Source organism: Geotrypetes seraphini, chromosome 1, assembly GCF_902459505.1.
Source record: "Geotrypetes seraphini chromosome 1, aGeoSer1.1, whole genome shotgun sequence".
In the NCBI taxonomy this organism is placed as follows: Eukaryota; Metazoa; Chordata; class Amphibia; order Gymnophiona; family Dermophiidae; genus Geotrypetes; species Geotrypetes seraphini.
In genome coordinates, this window is record NC_047084.1 from 14,105,077 (window position 1) to 14,127,729 (window position 22,653).

Here is a 22,653-nt window from a genome sequence, read left to right on the forward strand (position 1 = left end):
TTTCAGAAGTTTGAGTTCACACCAGCTGATGTTTACAGAGAACTGTCAAGAATCAAGGTGAACAAAGCCATGGGGCCGGACAATCTGCACCCAAGAGAGTTCAGAGAGCTATGCGATGTCTTGGCGGAACAGTTAGCCATGCTCTTCAATCTCTCCCTAAGTACGGGGAGAGTCCCCCTGGACTGGAAAACTACAATCGTTGTTCCTCTGCACAAAAAGGGTTGCAGAGCGGAGGTTGCAAATTACAGACCAGTAAGTCTCACATCAATAGTGTGTAAACTCATGGAAACTCTACTTAAAGGGAAATTAGACACAATATTGGATGAGGGGAATCTGAGGGATCCCTGTCAACATGGATTCACTAGGGGCAGGTCATGCCAATCCAATCTTATCAGCTTCTTTGACTGGGTGACAGGAAAGCTAGACTCGGGAGAGTCTCTGGACATAGTGTACTTGGATTTCAGTAAAGCGTTTGACAGTGTCCCACACCGTAGACTATTAAACAAGATGAAATCGATGGGGTTAGATGAGAAGCTAACGGCATGGGTCAATGATTGGCCGAGTGGAAGACTTCAGAGGGTGGTGGTCAATGGCACCCTCTCTAAGACATCGGAGGTGACTAGCGGAGTGCCACAGGGCTCAGTCCTGGGACCATCCCTTTTTAACATATTTATAAGGGACTTGACCCGAGGGCTTCAGGGAAAAGTAGCGCTGTTTGCCGCCGCCGCCAAACTGTGTAATATAGTAGGTGAAAGCGATCTCACGGATGGTATGACGCAGGATCTGATCAAGTTGGAAAACTGGTCCTCGACATGGCAGATGGGCTTCAACGCAAAGAAGTGTAAGGTGATGCATCTCGGCAGCAGAAATCCATGCAGAACATACACCTTGAATGGAGAAACACTAGCTATGACTTCAGAAGAACGGGATTTGGGAGTAATCATCAGTGCAGACATGAAGGCTGCCAAACAGGTAGAGAAGGCCTCATCCAAGGCAAGGTGACTGATGGGATGTATCAATAGAAGCTTTGTCAGCCGTAAACCTGAAGTCATAATGCCACTGTACAGAACCATGGTGAGACCTCATCTGGAGTACTGTGTGCAATTCTGGAGGCCACATTACCGTAAAGATGTACTTCGAGCTGAGTCAGTCCAGCGAATGGCCACTAGGATGGTCTCCGGACTCAAGGGTCTCTCATACGAGGAAAGACTGGGCAAGTTGCAGCTCTACTCTCTAGAAGAGCGCAGGGAGAGGGGTGACATGATTGAGACATTTAAGTACGTCACAGGTCGTGTCGAGGTGGAAAACGACATATTCTTTCCTAAGGGACCTTCAGTCACAAGGGGGCACCCGCTCAAACTCAGAGGAGGGAGATTTGGTGGTGATACCAGGAAGTATTTCTTTACAGAAAGGGTGGTGGATCACTGGAACAAACTACCGGTGCAGGTGATCAAGGCCACTAGCGTGCTCGACTTTAAGAATAAATGGGACATCCACGTGGGATCTCTACGTGGGTCAAGCAGCACTCTGACTTAATGGGGTGGGACAGTAGAGTGGGCAGACTTGATGGGCTATAGCCCTTTTCTGCCGTCATCTTTCTATGTTTCTACTTGTCTTTGGATCACATGTGGTAGGCCCCACAGCTTTCCTTTTTCCAACCCCTTGCAACCTCTGATGCAATTTCCCGTTTCCGGCAGGTGGAACAAATCAGAGGAAGACAAGTTATGTCAGAGGGGACGGGGCATGGGCACCGGAGAAGGAAAGCTGCGGGGCTGGTGATGGTAGATCTCGGGTATGAGTTTGACAGTAGGATTGGGGTTGGGGGTTCGGTTTGAGGAAGAGATGCTGTATCGCAAACAGGGAGGAGAGGGGGAAACATGCTGGATCGAGGAGAGCGAAAGAGAGAAGAGATTGGTCTCCGAATGTATGGGAATAGGGGTGCTTGGCATGTGAGAGTGTGAGGGCAGCAGAATGTGACTTGGTATCTCTCTGTCATTCTCTTGCTTTCCGTTATGTTTGATAGATCTTTAGCAGGATACTAGAGAGTAATTGCGAAGGGCAAAAAATTCCTACTAAAACCTCAGCCCCCATTTCTCAAGGTACAGCATACGTTTTTATTATTATTGTTCACAGTGTACCAGCTTTAATAGCATCTATCTATAGGGCTGTATTGCAAAGTTGGTCTTGTAGCAGCAGCAGTAGTCACGAGATTCTAGTTTTTGTTTCACTACAAAGAGGGTGCTTTGTTTATGCACTGTTCAATTTGAGACGATGTACAAGACTACATGTAATGACTTCCTGACCTTTGCCTCACTCTGAATTTTCCAAAAGTATCATGTTATGTTTAGCACTATTAATATTTATTACAACATAGTTGTTCAGGCATCTGACAACAAATACCATATGTCTTGATACTAAAGAAATGACAGCACACGAGATTTAGTTTAAGTATAATGCCCGTGTTTTTATGCATACCTGATAAGAGTGAAAGGATGCTAATTTCCTGTTGCTACTATCTATCAGAAACAACCAGAGCCTGGGACCAATGTGATTTGAATAATGACCAGACAACAAAAGTTAGAAAAAATCATTTTATGTTCTGTTTTGTGATTACAATGTCAGATCTGAAATGTGTATCCTGCCAGATCTGGTGTTAGACCTTGAATTTGAGCTAGGATTTAACAGCGCCAATTAGGCAGGAAAATCGAATCAAAATTTTTTTTCCTGAATTGGGCAGCACTAGTAACTACTCTTTGGATTTTTGCCAGGAACTAATGACCTTGATTGGCTACCATGAGGACGAGCTACTGCGTTAGATGGACCATTAGTCTGACCCAGTAAGGTTATTCTTACCATTAAACCGAAATAGTTTTTCAACATTCCATGCTACCGATCCAGGGCAAGCAGTGGCTCCTTGTCTATCTCAAGAACAGACTATGGACTTTTCCTCCAGGAAATTGTCCAAACCTTTCTTAAAACCAGCTATGTTAACTGCTCTTGCCACAAACTCTGGCAATGTGTTCCAAAGCTTAATTATTCTGAGTGAAAAAAATATTTTCTCCTATTGGTTTTATAAGTATTTCCCTCTAATTTCACCGAGTGTCCCCCTAGTCTTTGTAATTTTTGATGGAGTAAAAAAAAAAAAAAAAAAATCGATCCAGTATTTTGCAGACTTCAATCATATCTCCCCTCAGCCGTCTCTTTTCCAAGCTGAAGAGTCCTAACCTTTTTGGTCTTTCCTCATACGAGAGAAGTTTCACACCCTTTATCATCTTGGAACAGGCTGCCAGAGTCAATATGTCATGCTCCGTCTCTAGCGATATTCAAATCTAAGCTAAAAGCTAACTTCTTTGAAGCTTTCAACTCTTAATTCCCACTCACTGTTAGATACTATACCCATTGTATCTTTCCTTCTACCATTAAACTCCTCAACCTTGAGATGTTCTGCCTGTCCATATTAGATTGTAAGCTCTTCTGAGAAGGAACTGTCTATTGAATATTAAATATAAAGCACTGCGTACACCTTTCAGCACTATAGAAATGATAAGTAGTAATAGTAGTGTACAATTTCAAAGGATGGAAAGCTCTGGAAGGAGAGGACATAGGATGAAGTTAATAGATGATAGGCTCAGGAATAATCTAAGGAAATAGAAGGGATTGGACAATTTTCTGAAGGAAAAGGGGATAGAAGGGTATAGATAGAAGGCTAGTATACATGTCCTGGACCTGATGGGCCGCCACGTGGGTGGACTGCTGGGCATGATGGACCTCAGGTCTGACCCAGCAGAGGCACGGTTTATGTTCTTAAATACTTCTTTACAAAAAGGATGGTAGATGCGTGGAACAGTCTCCCAGTAGAAGTGGTTGAGACAAAGACTATCTGAATTTAAAATAGCATGGGCCAAACATGTGGGCTCTCTTAGGGAGAAGAGGAGATAGTAGATGCTGGATGGGCCATTTAGACTATCTGGAATCATGTTTTTATGTTTCTACCTCTAGCCATAAGGGATACTGGAGTGCTATCACTCAACATTACTAAAACCAATGCACTTCTCTTCCCTACTAAAGTATAAAATCAACACCAATTGAATTGTATAACACCATTAAGCTTCGCGGGGTTACCATGGATAAACTCTATTTTCACCATCAGGTAAGCACAGTTATCAAGAAATGCTTTTTCAAACTAAAAATGATATGGTCCATTGCCACTCTTCTTAAACCCCAGTCACTGAATATTGTAATCCATTCCTTAGTGATCTCCCATCTAGATTACTTTAACTCCCCATATCAAGGGATTACCGTATTTTCACGTAGATAACGCGCACCCGTGTAAAACGCGCACACGGGTATAGCGCGCGGAAAACACAAATTTATGTACAGAAATTTTTATAAACTGCGCACACCCGTATACTGCGCATGCTGGCCGACTCTCCTTTCGCCCGCCCCGACTCTCCTCTGGCCACCCCGACTCTCCTTTCGCCCGCCCCGACTCTCCTCTCCCCCTTGAAGTCCTGTCCCACCCTGAAAGCCTGATGCCCCCCCCCGACGTCCGATTCACCCCCCGCTGGACCGCTCGCACCCCCACCCCGAAGGACCGCTCGCACGCACTCCCACCCGCACCTGCACCCTGAAGGACCGCTCGCACCCCCACAGCCTCCCGACCCCCCCCATCATGTAGAAGCTCCTACCGGTGTCCTGCTGCTTTATCTTGGCGGTCCCGGCCCTTCCGTGAGCCCTGCGCTGCTTCCTCTTCCAGCGGTTCGCCCTTTCTCTAACGTCAATCCCTCTTGCCCCGCCGACTCCCCGATACGATCGGGGCAAGAGGGAGCTCAAGCCCTCTTGCCCCAGCCAACAGCGGCACCCCTGACACGATCGGGGCAAGAGGGAGCTCAAGCCCTCTTGCCCCCCGACACGATCGGGGCAAAACGGAGTCCAAGCCCTCTTGCCCCGCCGACTCCCCAACTCCCCGACAATATCGGGCCAGGAGGGAGCCCAAACCCTCCTGGCCACGGCGACCCCCTACCCCGCACTACATTACGGGCAGGAGGGATCCCAGGCCCTCCTGCCCTCGACGCAAACCCCCCTCCCCCAACGACTGCCCCCCCAAAGAACCTCCGACCGCACCCCCCAGCCGACCCGCGACCCCCCTGGCCGAACCCAACGACACCCCCCACCCCCGTACCTTTGTGTAGTTGGCCGGACAGACGGGAGTCAAACCTGCCTGTCCGGCAGGCAGCCAACAACGGAATGAGGCCGGATTGGCCCATCCGTCCAAAAGCTCCGCCTATTGGTGGGGCCTAAGGCGCCTGGGCCAATCAGAATATTCTCATTCCGTCGTTGGCTGCCTGCCGGACAGGCGGGTTTGGCTCCCGTCTGTCCGGCCAACTACACAAAGGTACGCGGAAGGGGGGTGGGGGTGTCGTGGGGGTCGTCCAGGGGGGTCGCGGGTCGGCTGGGGGGTGCGGTCGGAGGTTCTTTGGGGGGGGCGGTCATTGGGGGGAGGGGGGGTTTGTGTCGAGGGCAGGAGGGCCTGGGATCCCTCCTGCCCGTAATGTAGTGCGGGGTGGGGGTAGGGGGTCGCCGTGGCCAGGAGGGTTTGGGCTCCCTCCTGGCCCGATATTGTCAGGGAGTTGGGGAGTCGGCGGGGCAAGAGGGCTTGGGCTCCCTTTTGCCCCGATCGTGTCGGGGGCAAGAGGGCTTGAGCTCCCTCTTGCCCCGATTGTGTCGGGGGTGCCGCCGTTGGCAGGGGCAAGAGGGCTTGAGCTCCCTCTTGCCCCGATCGTGTCGGGGAGTCGGCGGGGCAAGAGGGCTTGACGTTAGAGAAAGGGCGAACAACCGGAAGAGGAAGCAGCAGGACACCGGTAGGAGCTTCTACATGATGGGGGGGGGGTCGGGAGGCTGTGGGGGTGCGAGCGGTCCTTCAGGGTGGGGGTGCGGGTGCGTGCGAGCGGTCCTACGGGGTGGGGGTGCGTCGGGGGGGGGGGGAACTATGTAAAAAAAATTTTATATAGCGCGCTCATGCGTATACCGCGCAAGGCTATGCACGGTTTGTAAAAACACGTATAACGCGCGCGTTATATGCGTGAAAATACGGTACTCAAAAGGATATTAGAAGACTTCAAACTATTCAAAATACCGCCGATTAAAATTATTCATAAGTTAAGAAAATATGACCATGCCATCATATCTCTACTTCAAAACGCCCATTAGCTCCCTATTCCCATCGGATAACAAACAAAATTCTACTGTTAACATTTAAAACATAATCTCAACACACACCAGCATTCGTTGATTGTCTACTAATACCATACTCCCCACTCAAATCGCTCCACTCGGCAGATCAAAATCTTCTTACAGTTCAGTCAGTTCGCAACATTTTCTACAATACTTTCCGTAAAACAATCTTCTTTGTTACAGCCCCCAACTTATGGAATGTCCTTCTGAATTATCTTAAAAAGGAAGATAAGCCGAGTAAATTTAAATCTAATCTTAAGACTTTTTTTTATTTAAAGATGCTTTTGCTATTTAACTTCCTCTTCCCAATTTTTTCTTTTTTCATCTTTCTAGTTTTTCTTCTGCGCAGACATTTTCCCCTTCCTATCGTATCCTACCGGACAACCTGCACCCCAGGGTGCTTAGGGAACTGAGTGATGTCTTGGCGGAGCCACTGTCCGCGCTCTTCAACCTCTCCCTTAGTACAGGCAGCGTCCCGTTGGACTGGAGGACGGCTAACGTCATTCCACTCCACAAGAAAGGCTCAAAGATGGAGACAGAAAACTACAGACCAGTGAGTCTAACATCGATAGTGAGCAAACTAATGGAAACTCTAATCAAACACCAATTGGATAAAATCCTGGATGAAAAGAATCTACGGGATCCCCGACAACATGGATTTACTAAGGGGAGATCATGCCAATCCAACCTGATCAGCTTCTTTGATTGGGTGACGGAGAAGCTGGATATTGGGGAGTCCCTAGACATCGTGTACCTGGACTTTAGCAAAGCATTCGATAGCGTACCACACCGCAGGTTGCTGGGCAAGATGAGTTCTATAGGATTAGGTGACACATTGACGCAATGGGTTGGGAACTGGCTTGGAGGTAGGCTTCAAAGGGTGGTGGTGAATGGGACCCCCTCCGAAATGACGGAGGTGATCAGTGGAGTGCCACAGGGCTCAGTCTTGGGCCCAATCCTATTCAACATCTTTATAAGGGACTTGGCAGAAGGGCTTCGAGGTAAAATAACATTATTCGCCGATGACGCCAAACTAAGTAATGTAGTGGGCAAATGCACAACAGACAAAGATTCAATGCCCGACAACATGATGCACGACCTACTCCTGCTGGAGAGCTGGTCTAGGACATGGCGACTCAACTTCAATGCCAAAAAAATGCAAAATTATGCACCTGGGCAGCCAAAATCCATGCAAGTCTTATACCCTTAATGGCGAGATCCTAGCAAAAACAGTAGCAGAACGAGACTTGGGGGTAATCGTCAGTGAGGACATGAAGTCTGCCAATCAAGTGGAGCAGGCTTCATCCAAGGCAAGACAAATAATGGGTTGCATACGAAGGGGTTTCGTCAGCCGTAAGGAGGAAGTCATTATGCCATTGTATAGATCCATGGTGAGGCCCCACCTGGAATACTGTGTGCAATTTTGGAGGCCACATTATCGCAAGGATGTGCTGAGACTGGAGTCGGTGCAGAGAATGGCCACCAGGATGGTCTCGGGACTCAAGGATCTTCCATATGAAGAACGGCTTGACAAATTACAGCTATACTCGCTCGAGGAGCGCAGAGAGAGGGGAGACATGATCGAGACGTTCAAGTATCTTAAGGGCCGCATCGAGGCGGAGGAAGATATCTTCTTTTTCAAGGGTCCCACGACAACAAGAGGGCATCCGTGGAAAATCAGGGGCGGGAAACTGCGAGGTGACACCAGGAAATTCTTTTTCACTGAAAGAGTGGTTGATCGCTGGAACAGTCTTCCACTACAGGTGATTGAGGCCAGCAGCGTGCCTGATTTTAAGGCCAAATGGGATAGACACGTGGGATCTATTCACAGAGAAAGGTAGGGGAGGGTCATTAGGGTGGGCAGACTAGATGGGCCGTGGCCCTTATCTGCCGTCTATTTCTATGTTTCTATTTCTTTTTGTTGGTTATTAGGAATATATTGTAATTAGTTTCTCCTTCCCTACCACCTATACGTCTTTGTCTAACATTTGTATTTGAGACCCCTGAACACCAATATTCTTTTAAATATATGTATGTACACCGCCTAGACGGCTTGATAGGCAGTATATCAAAATAAAAATAAAAAACTTGAAACTGGTGGGTATGATTGGTTTTGGGGAAGTTTTGGAGGGTTCACCATACATTAGAAGGGGATTATGAAGAGATGTACTTCTGGCACCCTTTATCTGAAGTTCAAAGCAAGGCCCTCTAAGGTGCCCCACTGCTCTACTGGCATGTCTGTATGGCCAGTCCATTAAAATGCTGGCCACTCACTTCAAAATGGCCTGGATTTGGATGTTTTCAACTGGACATTTTTGAGGTCGAAAATGGCAAAGTTAGACATCATTAGAGTATTATTAGGTTTTTTTTTTGTTTTTTTTTAATATACTGCCTATCAAGATTATCTAAGTGGTTTTACAATCAGGTACTCAAGTATATTCCCTATCTGTCCCTGTGAGCTCACAATCTATCTAACAAACTTGAGGTTTTGGAGGACTGAGTGACTTGCCCAGGGTCACAAGGAGCAGGATGGGGTTTGAACCCACAACCTCAGGGTGCTGAGGCTTTAGCTCCAACCACTGCGCCACACACTCCTAAGGCTGGACGTCATGGTTGTCAAGACATTCAAATAGACAATTTTCCCCCAAAGGTTTTGGATGTCCAGACGTTTTGAAAATGCCCATTAAGGGAAACATAATTTTCTCTATCCAAGTCGTACTTGGACATGCTATCAAAAATGGTCCTCTAAGTCTATTTCAGGCATATTAATGATGTTTTGAGGATTCAAAGTGTGGCTTTTTCCTGATCTCTCTAGAATTTCTCAAAAAAGATGCAAATATTTTCTGGATCTTTCTCTCAGAGATTTGGCTCTCAGAGAAAGTTTTGTTTTAAAATTTCCTTATTTAACATAACATAACATCGTGCTTTTTAACCACGTAACCATAAGTTCTATGTGGTTTACAAAAGATTATAAACTAAAGACAATTTAAGAATGACAGAAAAAAATTTAACTAGCAGCATAGACAAATTGATAACCTAGCAGCAATAACAAAGTGAGAAAAGGGGGAGAGAAGATTATAAACTAAATAATTTAAGAATGACAGAAAGAAATTATTTAACCAAGTATTTTGAAAAGAGATAAGTTTTCAGTTGAGTTCTGAAATGTTTATATGAACAAACAATAACAATCAAAATTCTCTGTCTTGTGAAGCTGCTTGGAATGCTAAAGTACGGTCCAGAAATTTCTTGCTTTTACAGCCCTGTACTGATGAGACGGTAAACAGGGCATGAGATTTTCTACTATTTTTATACGATGCTAGCGAGAATCTATTAACCATACAAAACGGAGTGGTACCATACATAACCTTATAGCAAAAGCAACCCAACTTATACATAGCACAAGCCTCCATTGGCAGCCAATGCAACTCACAATAGAATGGAGTCACATGATCATATTTGTGCGTATTACTGTATCAGTCTAAATTTTATAATTTTTTTCAATCCAAAACAGTTGTTGGCATTTTTTTATGGTGTTGGTGTTTGGGGGAAGCTAAAGAAGTTCAAGTCCATGTTAAGGTTTCCTGAGAGGTATTTCACTGTAAGAATGAGCTAAATGAAGGAGAGTGAAGGGTAAAGGTTATTTCCTGATCATTTACCTTATTGTCTTGGAGTTTATTTCCTTATGATTTTTGGACAGATAATTAGTATTATATTGCCTATTTAATTTTCCTTTTTGCATTTGGTAATTTCCTATTATGGAGTGCATTGAAGTGATTTACTGTATACTTAAAAATTGCTATAAATAAGAAAAAAAAGAGAGATTTGAGGAATAGAGGTTCATGTGGCAATATATCTGATATGGAATATTGGGCTTTCTCTACTAAACTATTCAATGATGATGATGTAGAAGAGGAGATTTTCCGTGCCAAATCTTACAATTTCCCCTTTTGTGCCAGTATCTGCAAAGGATGTAGCAACAAGGTTTCTCTGTTTTGGTAGAAGTGTACACAGAACTTAAAATATGGTGTCTGGGTTCTGAATATAGTCTCAACTGCAAAAATACAGTTAGGGCAGACCCCTTTTGCTCAGAGCAAGCCTTCTGGAATAGAGGAGTAGTCTAACGGCTAATACAGCAGCCTGAAAGCCAGGGGAACTGAGTCTGATTCTCACTGCAGATCCCTGCGACTGAGCTAATCACTTAACACTCCATGTACAAAATAAGTACCTGTATATAATATGTAAATCATTTTCATTGTAACCATAGAAAGGTGGTATATAAAATTCCATCACCTTTCCCTTTGTCTAAGTTTCTTCAACCCGCTAAACAAGGAATGAGAAGGATTACATCTCAGTGTTCTTGGTGGAGACCCTATTGACTGAACTGGTGAACTGGTCTAGATTCAGTTTTGATATGGTTTTCTGCTTTCTAAGAGACATCATTTCCTTATTGGTGTTACCTTTTCCTTTGAAGATGAACTAGTATCCAAGTAGCATTTGGACTTCCTTTGTTGGGCAGGATCTACTCAACTCTAGAGAATTTCAATGCTTTGGTTATGTTAGGAGCCTGAAGTAGATATAATATGCGGCTCCTTCACCATGAGGGATCTAATCTTTCTGGCTGTGAGAGACATTCTCCCACAATGCAGATTTAGGAAACAAGAACCATTTACTGCACACAAGAACGTATTTAAAGCTCACCAGCATCAAGATGGCACATGTGAAGAAGAATTTTATGAGATGAAAAATAAAAATAATTTAGGTGTCTTATTTTTATACTTTGTAGAAAAGCAGAAAAGTTGGAACGGTATTAAGAATAAAGCATACTTTGATATATCTGGGCAATGGCAGAATTATAGGCACTTTAAGGGATTGAGCAAAGAGGCAGTTGTGCAAGAACACCCACACATACTTGTGAAGACTAAGGGCTCCTTTTACTAAGGTGCGCTAGCGGTTTTAGTGCGTGCTTCGCGCGTGCTAAACGCTAACGCCTCCATAGAGCTTGCGTTAGTATTTTTCATTTAGCGCGTGGTTTGCACGCTAAAAACGCTAGCGCACCTTAGTAAAAGGAGCACAAGTTTTTCCTTAACTTGAGAAAGTGATCTCTGTGTTAGCACTGTCAGGTGACATCATCCGCTTCTGTAGAAGATTCATTCTACTTGAAGGAGAAAATATTTTTCTCAAGCTATTTTTTTGGGCAATATTCCACCAGCTATGACCTATTAATTTTAAAGTTTTATCAAAGGAGATGGTTTCTCCAAGACTACATCCAAAATTCACTGTGTGATATGCAATCAAAACTTCTTCCCAAAAACAAATATGAAACTGGCAATACCTCTTTGAATTCACTGTACTCTTCTTCAGGCATGATTTTCTCCATAGAATATCGTGCTCTGACACGCAGGGAACCTGGCTCAATACCTTTTAATGGTATATGGGAACTGAGTTGAAACCATTCATCTGTTGTATGGCCCTTCGGTAACCGATTTAACTGGCAACGCATAAACACTTATGTAGAAAAATATTAAAAATTAGTTGTAATATTTTAAACAATTTCTGCTATGCTCTGTATTTAGGTACCTTTCAATTTTGTTCTTAAAAAAATTTAACAAAACAAACTACAAATCAGACACAAAATATCATGTCATTTAAATATGAAAAACAAATTAATCTAGAATATTAAATACTTCTTAAAATGCAAATATGCAAAAAAGAACATTCAGGTAACACAATTAAATCACAAAGTTTATTCCTTTGTAGAGATTATTAAAATAAACTGTACTAAACATAAATTAATAAAACAGACAGCAAAGTACATACTAAAGGGAAAACAATGAATATATAACAGAAAATGATATTTTCAAAAAGCTCAATCCTAATCTTAAAATTTTACCATCAAAACTCTAGGAAACAATTTCTCTCTGAATATATCTTTCATACACACCAACATTCTCCAAGCCTGTCCTGTAATCAAGCCTAGCCAGTCAGATTTTCAAGATCAAAGAATCCACTAAAGATCTAACACAGGCCTGCACAACTACGGTCCTCGCGGGCCGAATACAGTTGGGTTTTTGGGATTTCCCCAGTGAATTTGCATGAGATCTATTTCCCTGCACTGATTCCATTGTATGCATATTGATCTCATGCATATTCATTTAGGAAAACCTGGCCTGGCGAGGGCCGAAGTTGTGCAGGCCTGATCTAGCATATGAAGATCTGTCTCTAATATATATCTATTTTGACAATCCTGAAAACCTGACTTAACAAGCATGTGTCCAGGACATGATGGGGGAACACTGATATACAAAGAATTTAAGGGATCAGAATTGCAAATACAGAGGACTACACATGCTACCAAAAACTAAGGATCATAATTTCATAGAAAACAAATACTCTAAGACAGGGGTGCCCACACTTTTTTAGCTTGCGAGCTACTTTTAAAATGACCAAGTCAAAATGATCTACCAACAATAAAAATTTAAAAAACACAAAGCACTGTACGCACAGAAAATGTTAATTATCATTTATATTTGGGGTTTTTTTCAAAGAGGTCAAGGCAGATGACTTTAAAATATGCAATGTCACCTCAGTAACAACTATACAAAAATAGACAAATATACCCCCTCCCTTTTTATTAAACCACGATAGCTGTTTTTAGCGCAGGGAGCTGCGCTGAATGCTCCGCGTTGCTTTCGACGCTCATAGGCTCCCTGTGCTAAAATCCACTACTGCGGTTTAATAAAAGGGACCATAGTGCAAAATATAGATAGCAGATATAAATTCTCAAAATGGACACATTTTGATCACTAAATTGAAAATAAAATCATTTTTCCTACCTTTGTTGTCTGGTGATTTCATGAGTCTCCAGCTGCACTTTCTTCTTCTGACTGTGCATGCAATATTTCTTCCCTCCTTTCTGCCTCCTGCATGCTTCGTCTCCTCCAGACCTCATTCCATTCCCCAACCAACATCTCTGTCCTTCCATGAGTCCAACTTTTTCTTCCTCTCTCCCTGCCTGCCCCCTGCAACACTCCATTCCCTCCCCCTTTTCTTTCCTCTCTCCCTGCCCCCTCCCCTTTCTTCTACCTGCCCCCTTTCTTTCTTTGTCTCCATGCCCACCTTTCTTTCTTTCTCTCTGTTGTCTTTCTTTGTCTCCCTGCCCCTTTCTTTCTTTCTCTACATGTCCCCCTTTCATTCTTTCTGTCTCCCTGTTCTTCCTCCCTGTCTTTCTGTCTCCCCTTTTTTTCTCCCCAAGCCACCACCCAGGCTGTGGTCTGGAAACAGGACCCCAAGCCACAGCCGACGTCTGGAAACCCTAACCCCAAACCACCACCGCCGTTGCCGCCATATTCTCCCTGTTTCCTGATGCCGCAACAGGCCAGCAGCCTTCCCACCCCCCGGATGGCAATTCTGATGTCGGGGGGGGGGGGGGGAAGGGGGCGCCAGGCTGGCTTGCCCGGCACTTCTTTAGTCACTGCTGGCCTGTTGTGGAGTCAGGGAACAGAGAGAATGCAAAGGCAACGCGAGTTAATCGTGGAGCCCGGGATGGGCTCCACAATCGACTCGCATTGCCTTTGGGATCGACCTTTTGGGCACCCCTGCTCTAAGATAAAGCATATTCAAGGAGAAGGAAAAAAAAAAAAGGCATACAAATAAAAAGAACTCTTCTAAGATTTAAAAACAGAAAAATGGAGTAATGTGGCAAACTTACATATATCTGGATCTTTATTTCTCTTTGTTTTATTACTAAGATGTATTTCAAATCTGTTGATATCTGATGAAAGATCACTAAAGAAAATAAAATCTAGATTAATATTGGAATTTACATCATGAATTCAATTAAAGTTTTAAAGCATTATTAGTTTCACATCATTCAAAACTAGTCTTAGCAATTATAAAGCCAAGACATACATATATAAAAGTAATGACACAAAATTTTCAGAGCAAATCATGAGTGATTTTCTTCCTATAATAAGAACAATGATCATAAAGCATGTTCGTTTTATGTTTATTAGTTTCTTGATATATCTCCTTTTTGTGGTACAGCCAAAGTGGTTTTCATGTTATATGAAGGGGTGCTGAAAAGTTTTCAGACCAACCAAGAAGGAGCATAAAAATTACAACTTATTCCACATATGCACTTCTATGTTCAACACAATTGGAACACTGTGTCAAGTTTCTGTAACCCTTCCAAAAAATACTCTGATGTTTGGTTACTGAACTACTGCTATGCTGCTGCAATCACTCCCAAATCACTTGAAATTGTCACCCTTAAGGTATGGAAACAGAAAACAGTCAGATTGAATAAGATCTGGTGAGTAGGGTGAATGGTCTATGCACTGAAACCCCCAACTGTGTCAAAACATCATTGTGCCCGCCTTGTGAGCAGGTGCATTGTCTTGCAAAAAGAGATCCTTTCTGAAACGTCCCTCTCCTTTTTTCTTTCAATGCCTCCTTGGAAGATGGTCATTACAATACCTTCCTGATCCCAATACACTGTGGCCATGACCTTTCCTGCTGACTTTTGGGTCTTGAATTTCTTTGGCCTTGGAGAACCTGAATGCTGCCAGGATCATAGTGGTGTAAGCATGCAGAGCTGAAAAACTCTGAGAAAGAGACAAAAAATGCACCGAATAAAATGTGGAGAGCAGAACACTCCTGCAGGCATACATGCAGAAGGAAAGAACTGCAGGTGGAGATAAGGAGCCCAGTGAAGTACAGGAGAGGCAAAAGAAAAAATCTGGAGTGGATTTCATCTGCAGATGGCATGGGGTCATGGGGACACTACCCATCTGTCTAGAATGTCTCACCTATTGTACTGGAATTTCAATTATATGCTGATATACAGTTTGTGATATCAGTGGTTGACTCCATGTTGGATGCACCTTTTGCATCTTCAGAATTGTTTTCAAGCTATAAAAGCTTGGGGTCTCTTTATCAAACTGTGCTAGCAGTTTGCAGGGTGGTGAGCTGTGCTGAATATCCTGCGCTGTCCCGACACTCATAAGAACTTTATGAGCGTCAGGAACTCTATGAGCGTTGGGAGCAGTGTGGGCCATTCAGCATGGCTCACTGCACTACAAACTGCTAGCACAGTTTGATAGAAGAGGCCCTTGGTTACATCAAAACCAGTTAGAGTTGAATGTCGGTAAAACTGAGGTGTTGTGCATAGGTCATAATGAGAAACTAATGCAGTTTCCACCCAATATACTGTTGGATAAGATGGTTGTTCCTATTTTACATCAATCCAAATATCTGGGTGTTTTGTTAGAATCAACACTATGGCCTCCAGAATTGTACACAATATTCGAAATGAGGTCTCACCAGAGTCTTATACAGAAGCATTAATACCTCCTTTTTCCTACTTGCCATACCTCTCCCTATGCAAGCTAGCATCCCTCTAGCTTTCGCTGTAATCTTTTCAACCTATTTGGCCACCTTAAGATCATCACATACAATCACACCCAAGTCCCGTTCTTCCGTCGTGCACTTAAGTTCTTCACCCCCTAAACTGTACCGTTCCCTCGGGTTTTTGCAGCCCAAATGCATGACCTTGCATTTCTTAGCATTAAATTTTAGCTGCCAAATTTCAGACCATTCTTCAAGCTTCGCCAGGTCTTTCTTCATGTTAATCACACCATCCAGCGTGTCTACTCTATTGTAGATTTTGGTAACACTAGATACACTAAACAAATAGTTCTTCTGTGTGCTCTTGGAAGAAAATCCTGAAGGAGGACCTCTGTTGGCTGACAAAAGCATATATGGGAGTGGAATATATATTGCACCATTAATAGAATGTGATGATCTTAAGGTGGCCAAACAGGTTGAAAAGTTGACAGCGAAAGCTAGAAGGATGCTAGGGTGCATAGGAAGAGGTATGGCCAGTAGGAAAAAGGAGGTATTGATGCCCTGTATAAGACTCTGGCGAGACCTCATTTAGAATATTGTGTACAATTCTGGAGGCCACACCTTCAAAAAAGATTTAGAAAGGATGGAGTTGGTCCAGAGGAAGGCTACTAAAATGGGGACGGACTTAAAGATCTCAATATGTATACTTTAGAGGAAAGGCGGAAGAGGGGAGATGATATACACGTTTAAATACTTATGTGGTGTAAATGCGCATGAGTCGAGTCTCTTTCAACTGAAAGGAAGCTCTGGAATGAGAGGGCACAGGATGAAGTTAAGAGGCGATAGGCTCCAGAGTAATCTAAGGAAATACTTTTTTTACAGAAAGGGTGGTAGATGCTTGGAACAGTCTCCCGAAAGAAGTGGTGGTGACAGAGACTGTCTGAATTCAAGAAGGTATGGGATAGGCATGTGGGATCTCTTATAGAGAAAACGGTTACTGAGGATGGGCAGACTAGATGGGCCATTTGGCCTTTATCTGCCATCATGTTTCTATGCTTCTATTTATGAACTGGAAAAACTGAAAGTGGACAAAGCCATACGGCTGTATGAGATACAGCCAAGGATACCGAAAGAGCTCACAGGAACCCTTGTGGACAACTTTTGAACCCTTGGAGAATGGGAGGTTCCACAGAACTGGAAAAGAGCAAACATCAATCATCCTTCTTCACAAAAATCGTGCACAAGTTCCTGGGAAAGCTTACTAGGGGAACTTTTACTGGGTCCTTTATATGGGTAAAAGTTTTGACATATTTATGCTCTGGCAAACTTTTCACAACATTCTTTCATATCTTAAAAATAAAATTTTAAAAATGATGCTCTCAGTCTCCAGAGGCAGAGGTTGAATCATTGCCTTTTTGTAGGAACAGCAATTGAACATGTAAGGACTATGCAGACTCTAATTACTGGCTTCTGCCCTGTGAGTAGCTGTGTCTTGTGCACCCATCTACTGCTTTCTGCACAAATGATTCCTGCACCAAGACTTATGCCAACTCTGGTTCTAGACCTTTTTTTTTAAGTATGCCGAGTTTCCTTCTCCTATGAGGAGTTTCCTTCTCAATTCTTTGAGAGGAACTGCTCCCTGTTATTAGTGGTGTTTCCTATCTCCTTCCACTAGAGATGCCAGGATCTATAATGGACTCAACACACTTTACTTATTTTTGTGTATCTTAAATACCAAAAGCAAATTGTGAGGACTTTAATTTGTAGCTTCTGAATTCACTTGTCCTGTGGGATCTCTTTGTGCAATACATGCAATAAGGGACATCACAGTCCAATCTCAAATAGCAGAATGTCTGGCAGGTGTTTGTGGAGGCCACCTTCCACCTAGAGGTGAATTTCTTGGAGATACCATTAGACTAAATTTGATTTTAGACAAAGAAAACTGATACTTTTTTCTTTGTATACATATTTTGGGAGAGTAGGGATAAGTCAGATAAGGGCAGAGAAGAGAAAAAAATTAGGACAATGAACAATATCTTGATTGTAACAAACTGCATCTGTAATTATTCAGACATAAATTAGACAGAGGGGATTTGTGAAATAACAGCTGCACAGGAATCATGCATATGTTCAGAAATCATTTTGGGTTTTCTCTCAGTTATGAAAGGAGAAATTAGGTTCTTACCTGCTATTTTACTTTCTTTTAGCTTCTCCAGACCAGTAGAGGTTAATCTTTACAAATGGTATATATCCAATCATGACCAGCAGGTGGAGACTGAAAAGATATTCCCTTCTCTATTCTTATCAGTCTGCCGAATAGCCAAGCAGAACTAAGAACTGGAAACAGAAATTAAAAATATTCCGAACAGGAGTAACAACTAACATACCCAAATGTTGTTGGAAAATGCAGAGGAGAAACACCAGAAGGAAAATGTCCCCACAGTTCGCCAGCTAAGCCAGCCAAGCCACAGCCGCTGTTCATCAATTTTCCCCGGCCCTAGAAAAATACTAGAACTTGCAGCAAAAACAAAACTGCCTGCGCAGCAGCCCCAACACAACAACAACAGACAGGGTGGGGACCTCTACTGGTCTGGAGAAGCTAAAAGGAAGTAAATTAGCAGGTAAGAACCTAATTTCTCCTTTTTTAGCACTCTCCAGACCAGTAGAGGTTAATCTTTACGAATGGGACGTACCAAAGCATTTCCCATCACGGGCGGGACCCCCGAAGGGCTGATACCAGAACACGCTCACCAAACACCGCATCCCAACGCGCCTGAACATCTACCCGATAGTGTCTGACAAAGGAATGCAAGGAAGACCAAACCTCAGCCTTACAAATGTCCATTGGAGGCACGCGCGATGACTGAGCCCAAGAAGCCGCCTGACTCCGAGTGGGATGAGCCTTTAGAAACTCCGGAGCGGGCTTCTGCCTCAGAAGATAAGTGGAAGCAATAGTCTCCTTGATCCAGCACGCAATAGTAGCCTTAAAAGCGCCAGCCCTCCTATGAGGACCCGCCAGAAGGACAGAGATGATCTGATTTCCTGATCTCCTGGATCCGCTGCACATAAGAGCGAAGGACCCGACCAACATCCAACTTGTGCAGCTGTCTTTGCTCAGAAGAGCCCTCCTGACTACCCAAGACCGGGAAGACCACAGATTGATTGATTGACATGATTTCGGCAGAAAGGAAGGAACAGGCCTCAAGACAACCCACTCCTTAGAAAACTCCAAGAAGGGAGCCCTACAAGAGAAAGCCTGTAGCTCAGAAACACACCTAGTGGAAGTAATGGCCACCAAAAAGACCGCCTTCAGAGTAAGGTCTTTCAAAGAGCAGCCACCCAATGGTTCGAAGGGCGGGTGCACCAGAACAGATAGAACCAGATTGAGATCCCAAGATGGAACAGAGGGCCGCACAGGAGGCCTGAGCAACTTGGATGCCCACAAAAAGCGAATCACATCAGGAATGGCTGTCAAACGCTGACCTGTCACTAACCCCTGAAAGGCTGACAAGGCCGCAAGCTGAACCCAGAGAGAAGACCAAGCCAGGCCTCTATCCAGGCCATCTTGCAAGAACTCTAGGATGTTAGGCAGGGAAGCGCGAAAAGAGACCACTCTCCGCACCTGGAACCACCCCTCAAAGAGATGCCAAACCCGCACATAAGCCCGAGAGGTAGAGAGCCTCCGGGACCCCAAGAGTGTAGAGATCACCTTATCTAAATACCCCTTCTTACCAAGGCGACCCTTTTCAAAAGCCAAGCCGTAAGACAGAAGGGAGACGGATCGAACATGGGACTTGGATCCTACGGCAGGAGGGCGTCCAAGAGAGGTAGAGGAAGAGGATTCGCCACCAGATCTGCGTACCACGGACGTTGAGGCCAATCCGGAGCCACCAGAATCGGATGGCGAGCAATGTGGAGAAGAACTCTGTCCACTAATGGCCACGGAGGGAACACGTACAACAGCCCCTCCATTGGCCATGGTTGAACCAGAGCATCCAGACCCTCGGCCAGTCCGTCCCTGCGACGACTGAAAAAGTGGGGCACTTTGCCGTTGCCACTCGTGGCCATCAGGACTATCAGGGGCAGACCCCAAGCCTGCACTATCAACTGAAAAGCCACGGGGCTGAGACCCCACTCTCCAGGATCTAAGATGTGACGACTGAGGAAGTCCGCCTGAACATTCTCCACCCTGGCTATGTGAGAGGCCGAGAGGTCCAGAAGGTGTGACTCCACCCAAAGCATGAGCCGAGCCACCTCCTGCGCCACCTGAGCACTCTTGGTGCCCCCCTGACAATTGACATAAGCCACCGCTGTGACATCGTCCGACAGAACTCTGACTGACTTGCCCATTAAAAGGAAGCAGAAGGCTAACAGTGCCAGATGGACAGCTCTGGTCTCCAACACGTTGATCGACCGGGACGCCTCCTCCATGGACCAGGTGCCCTGAGCCGAGTGACCTAGACACTGATCCCCCCAACTGAGGAGACTGGCATCCGTGAGAAGCACCGTCCACTGTGGTAGATCCAGACTCACTCCCTGAACCAGATGAGAGGTCTGGAGCCACCAACGAAGACTTCAGCGCGCCAAGCCTCGCAGAGGGACAGGGACATCCAAACTGTGCCTCTGGGGCGACCCCCCCCCCTGAGCAGAGCATACTGAATAGGACGCATGTGAGCCCGCGCCCACCTCACCACGTCCAGGGACGCTGCCATCGACCCCAAGACTTGGAGGAAATCCTGTGCCCGAGGACACAGGGACGCCAAAAGAAGCCGAATCTGAGATTGCAATTTGCTTACCCGGGCCTCTGGAAGGAAGACCTTCCCCAAGGAGGTGTCGAAAAGAACCCCAAGGCATTCCATACGCTGAGCTGGGACCAACCGACTCTTGGAAAGGTTGACCACCCAGCCAGCAACCAGAGAAACTCCACCACCCGAGCTGTAACCCGGGTGCTCTCCTGCAACGACTTCACCGGAATCAACCAGTCGTCCAAGTAGGGGTGCACCAGAATGCCCTCTGACCGCAAGGCCGCTACGACGACCACCATCACCTTGGTGAACGTCCGGGGAGCTATGGCCAGGCCACAGGGAAGCGCACAGAACTGATAGTGCTGACCGAAGATCGCAAAGCGAAAGAAGCGCTGATGAGAGACCCGAATGGGAATATGCAAGTAGGCCTCCGTAAGATCAAGAGAAGTGAGAAACTCCCTCGGCTGAACCGCCAGAATGACAGACCGCAGTGTTTCCATGAGAAAAGAGGGAATCTTGAGAGCCCTGTTGACCCCCTTCAAATCCAGGATGGGCCGAAAGGTCCCCTCCCTCTTGGGCACCACAAAGTAAATGGAGTACCTGCTGGTGCTGCACTCCTGAGGGGGCACTGGAACAACTGCTTTTAGATCTAGCAAGTGCTGAAGGGTCTGGCCAAAGGCCTGCGTCTTCCAAGTCGCCTGACATGGAGAGGCTAGGAAAAGATCTGGCAGAGAGCGGGCAAACTCTAGGGCATAACCGTCCCGCACCACCTCCAGGACCCACTGATCTGACGTGATCGCAGCCCACTTGGGAAAAAAAGTCAGAGCACCCTCCGGAGAGTCACTGTTCCGATACCAGGATGCTCATCAGGGTGCCAGAGAAAGGTAGCAAACTGCAAGTACACATCACAAAGCCAGGAGGAAGAAGTGGATGGAGCCGGATAAATGACCAAATTGAACTCCTGCAAAGATTCATAAGCAAGGTCCAGCAAAACCACAGATTTAAATAAGCACAGGACTGTGTGAGCATCCCCAAGCTCCAAAACTCCAGAGGAATCCACAGATCCCGCACACAGTCCCTGATCTCCCGCCCCAGGAAGCGCTGCATCTGCAAATAAGGTCAGCAAGTGAGTTATCCACATCAGGATCCCACAGATCAGGGTCAAACAGTGCAAGAACAGTGGCAGGCTGAATCGCAGACACCGTGGAGACAGATTGGGACTGTGCAGGAGAAGAACAATGGTTCCGAGATTCAGACCACAAAAATTTCATAATTCAGAAACAGTGTCCGACTCCTAGATCATAGAGTCACCCTAAGGAGGAGGGGAGAGTATGGCGCAGTGGTTAAAGCTACAGCCTTGGCACCCTGAGGTTGTGGGTTCAAATTCACGCTGCTCCTTGTGACCCTGGGCAAGTCACTTAATCCTCCATAGCCCCAGGTACATTAGATAGATTGTGAGCCCACCGGGACAGAAAGGGAAAATGCTTGAGTACCTGATTGTAAAAACCGCTTAGATAACCTTGATAGGCGGTATATAAAATCCTAAGAAACTTGAAACTCATTGCTCCATATGCGACCTAGCTAGAAATAAAGTGCCGGTTAGATGAAAAATACAGTAAAATACAGATTTTTTAAAGGGAAACAACCCTCCAGACCAGCACTACCTCAGGATTTTTTTTTTTTCTTCAGAAAGACTCCACAGGTTCTCAAAGCAATATGCCTTGCTTGATTTAGGGGGCAAGGCTTATTGCTGAGGCTACTCTAAAAAAAATGTGGGGAGGTGGAGGAAGTGAGGGGAGGGACCCCGCTCGAGACCCGCTGGGCTTGAAACCCCTGAGGTCGGACGGACCCCCAAACAGGGCCCACCCAATCTATGTCTGGCTAAAAACAGAGACTAGAAAAACCCCTAAACAAATTCCAACAGGAGATGGGTACAGCTCACTCAACACCTGCTGGAGACTGAAAGAAGACTGATGAGAATAGAGAAGGGAATATCTTATATACTATTCCAGTTTTGTTTTTAGTCTCCACCTGCTGGTCATGATTGGATATATACCATTCGTAAAGATTAACCTCTACTAGTCTGGAGAGTGCTAACGAAATGCTATTTATGTCAGCACTGTCAGATGACATTACCCTAGTGTGGTTGATTCACTCTGTCAACATAGAAATATCCCAATATCAACTGTTCGGGGGGGGGGGGGGAAGTATTTTTCCCCGCCTAACAAAAAACAATAGTGCTGTTACCATGTTAGTCTACCTGAATGAGACCAACAATATATTTTTGACAAGCTTTTGGGAGCTAAAATCCACTTGTCCCAGGCCAACA

At 45.1% G+C, this 22,653-nt stretch overlaps 1 protein-coding gene across 1 annotated transcript in view; it reads right to left on the reverse strand.

Annotated features, from left to right (window-relative positions):
• The window catches only part of RASA1 (RAS p21 protein activator 1), a 207,809-nt gene that overhangs the window by 70,682 nt on the left and 114,474 nt on the right, over positions 1-22,653 (reverse strand). Inside the window, exons 15-16 of the mRNA XM_033922545.1 lie at positions 13,943-14,019; positions 11,567-11,739 (exon numbers count right to left, since the gene is read on the reverse strand). Of these exons, the coding sequence (XP_033778436.1) occupies positions 11,567-11,739; positions 13,943-14,019 (250 nt within the window). The remainder of the gene's footprint in view (positions 1-11,566; positions 11,740-13,942; positions 14,020-22,653) is intronic.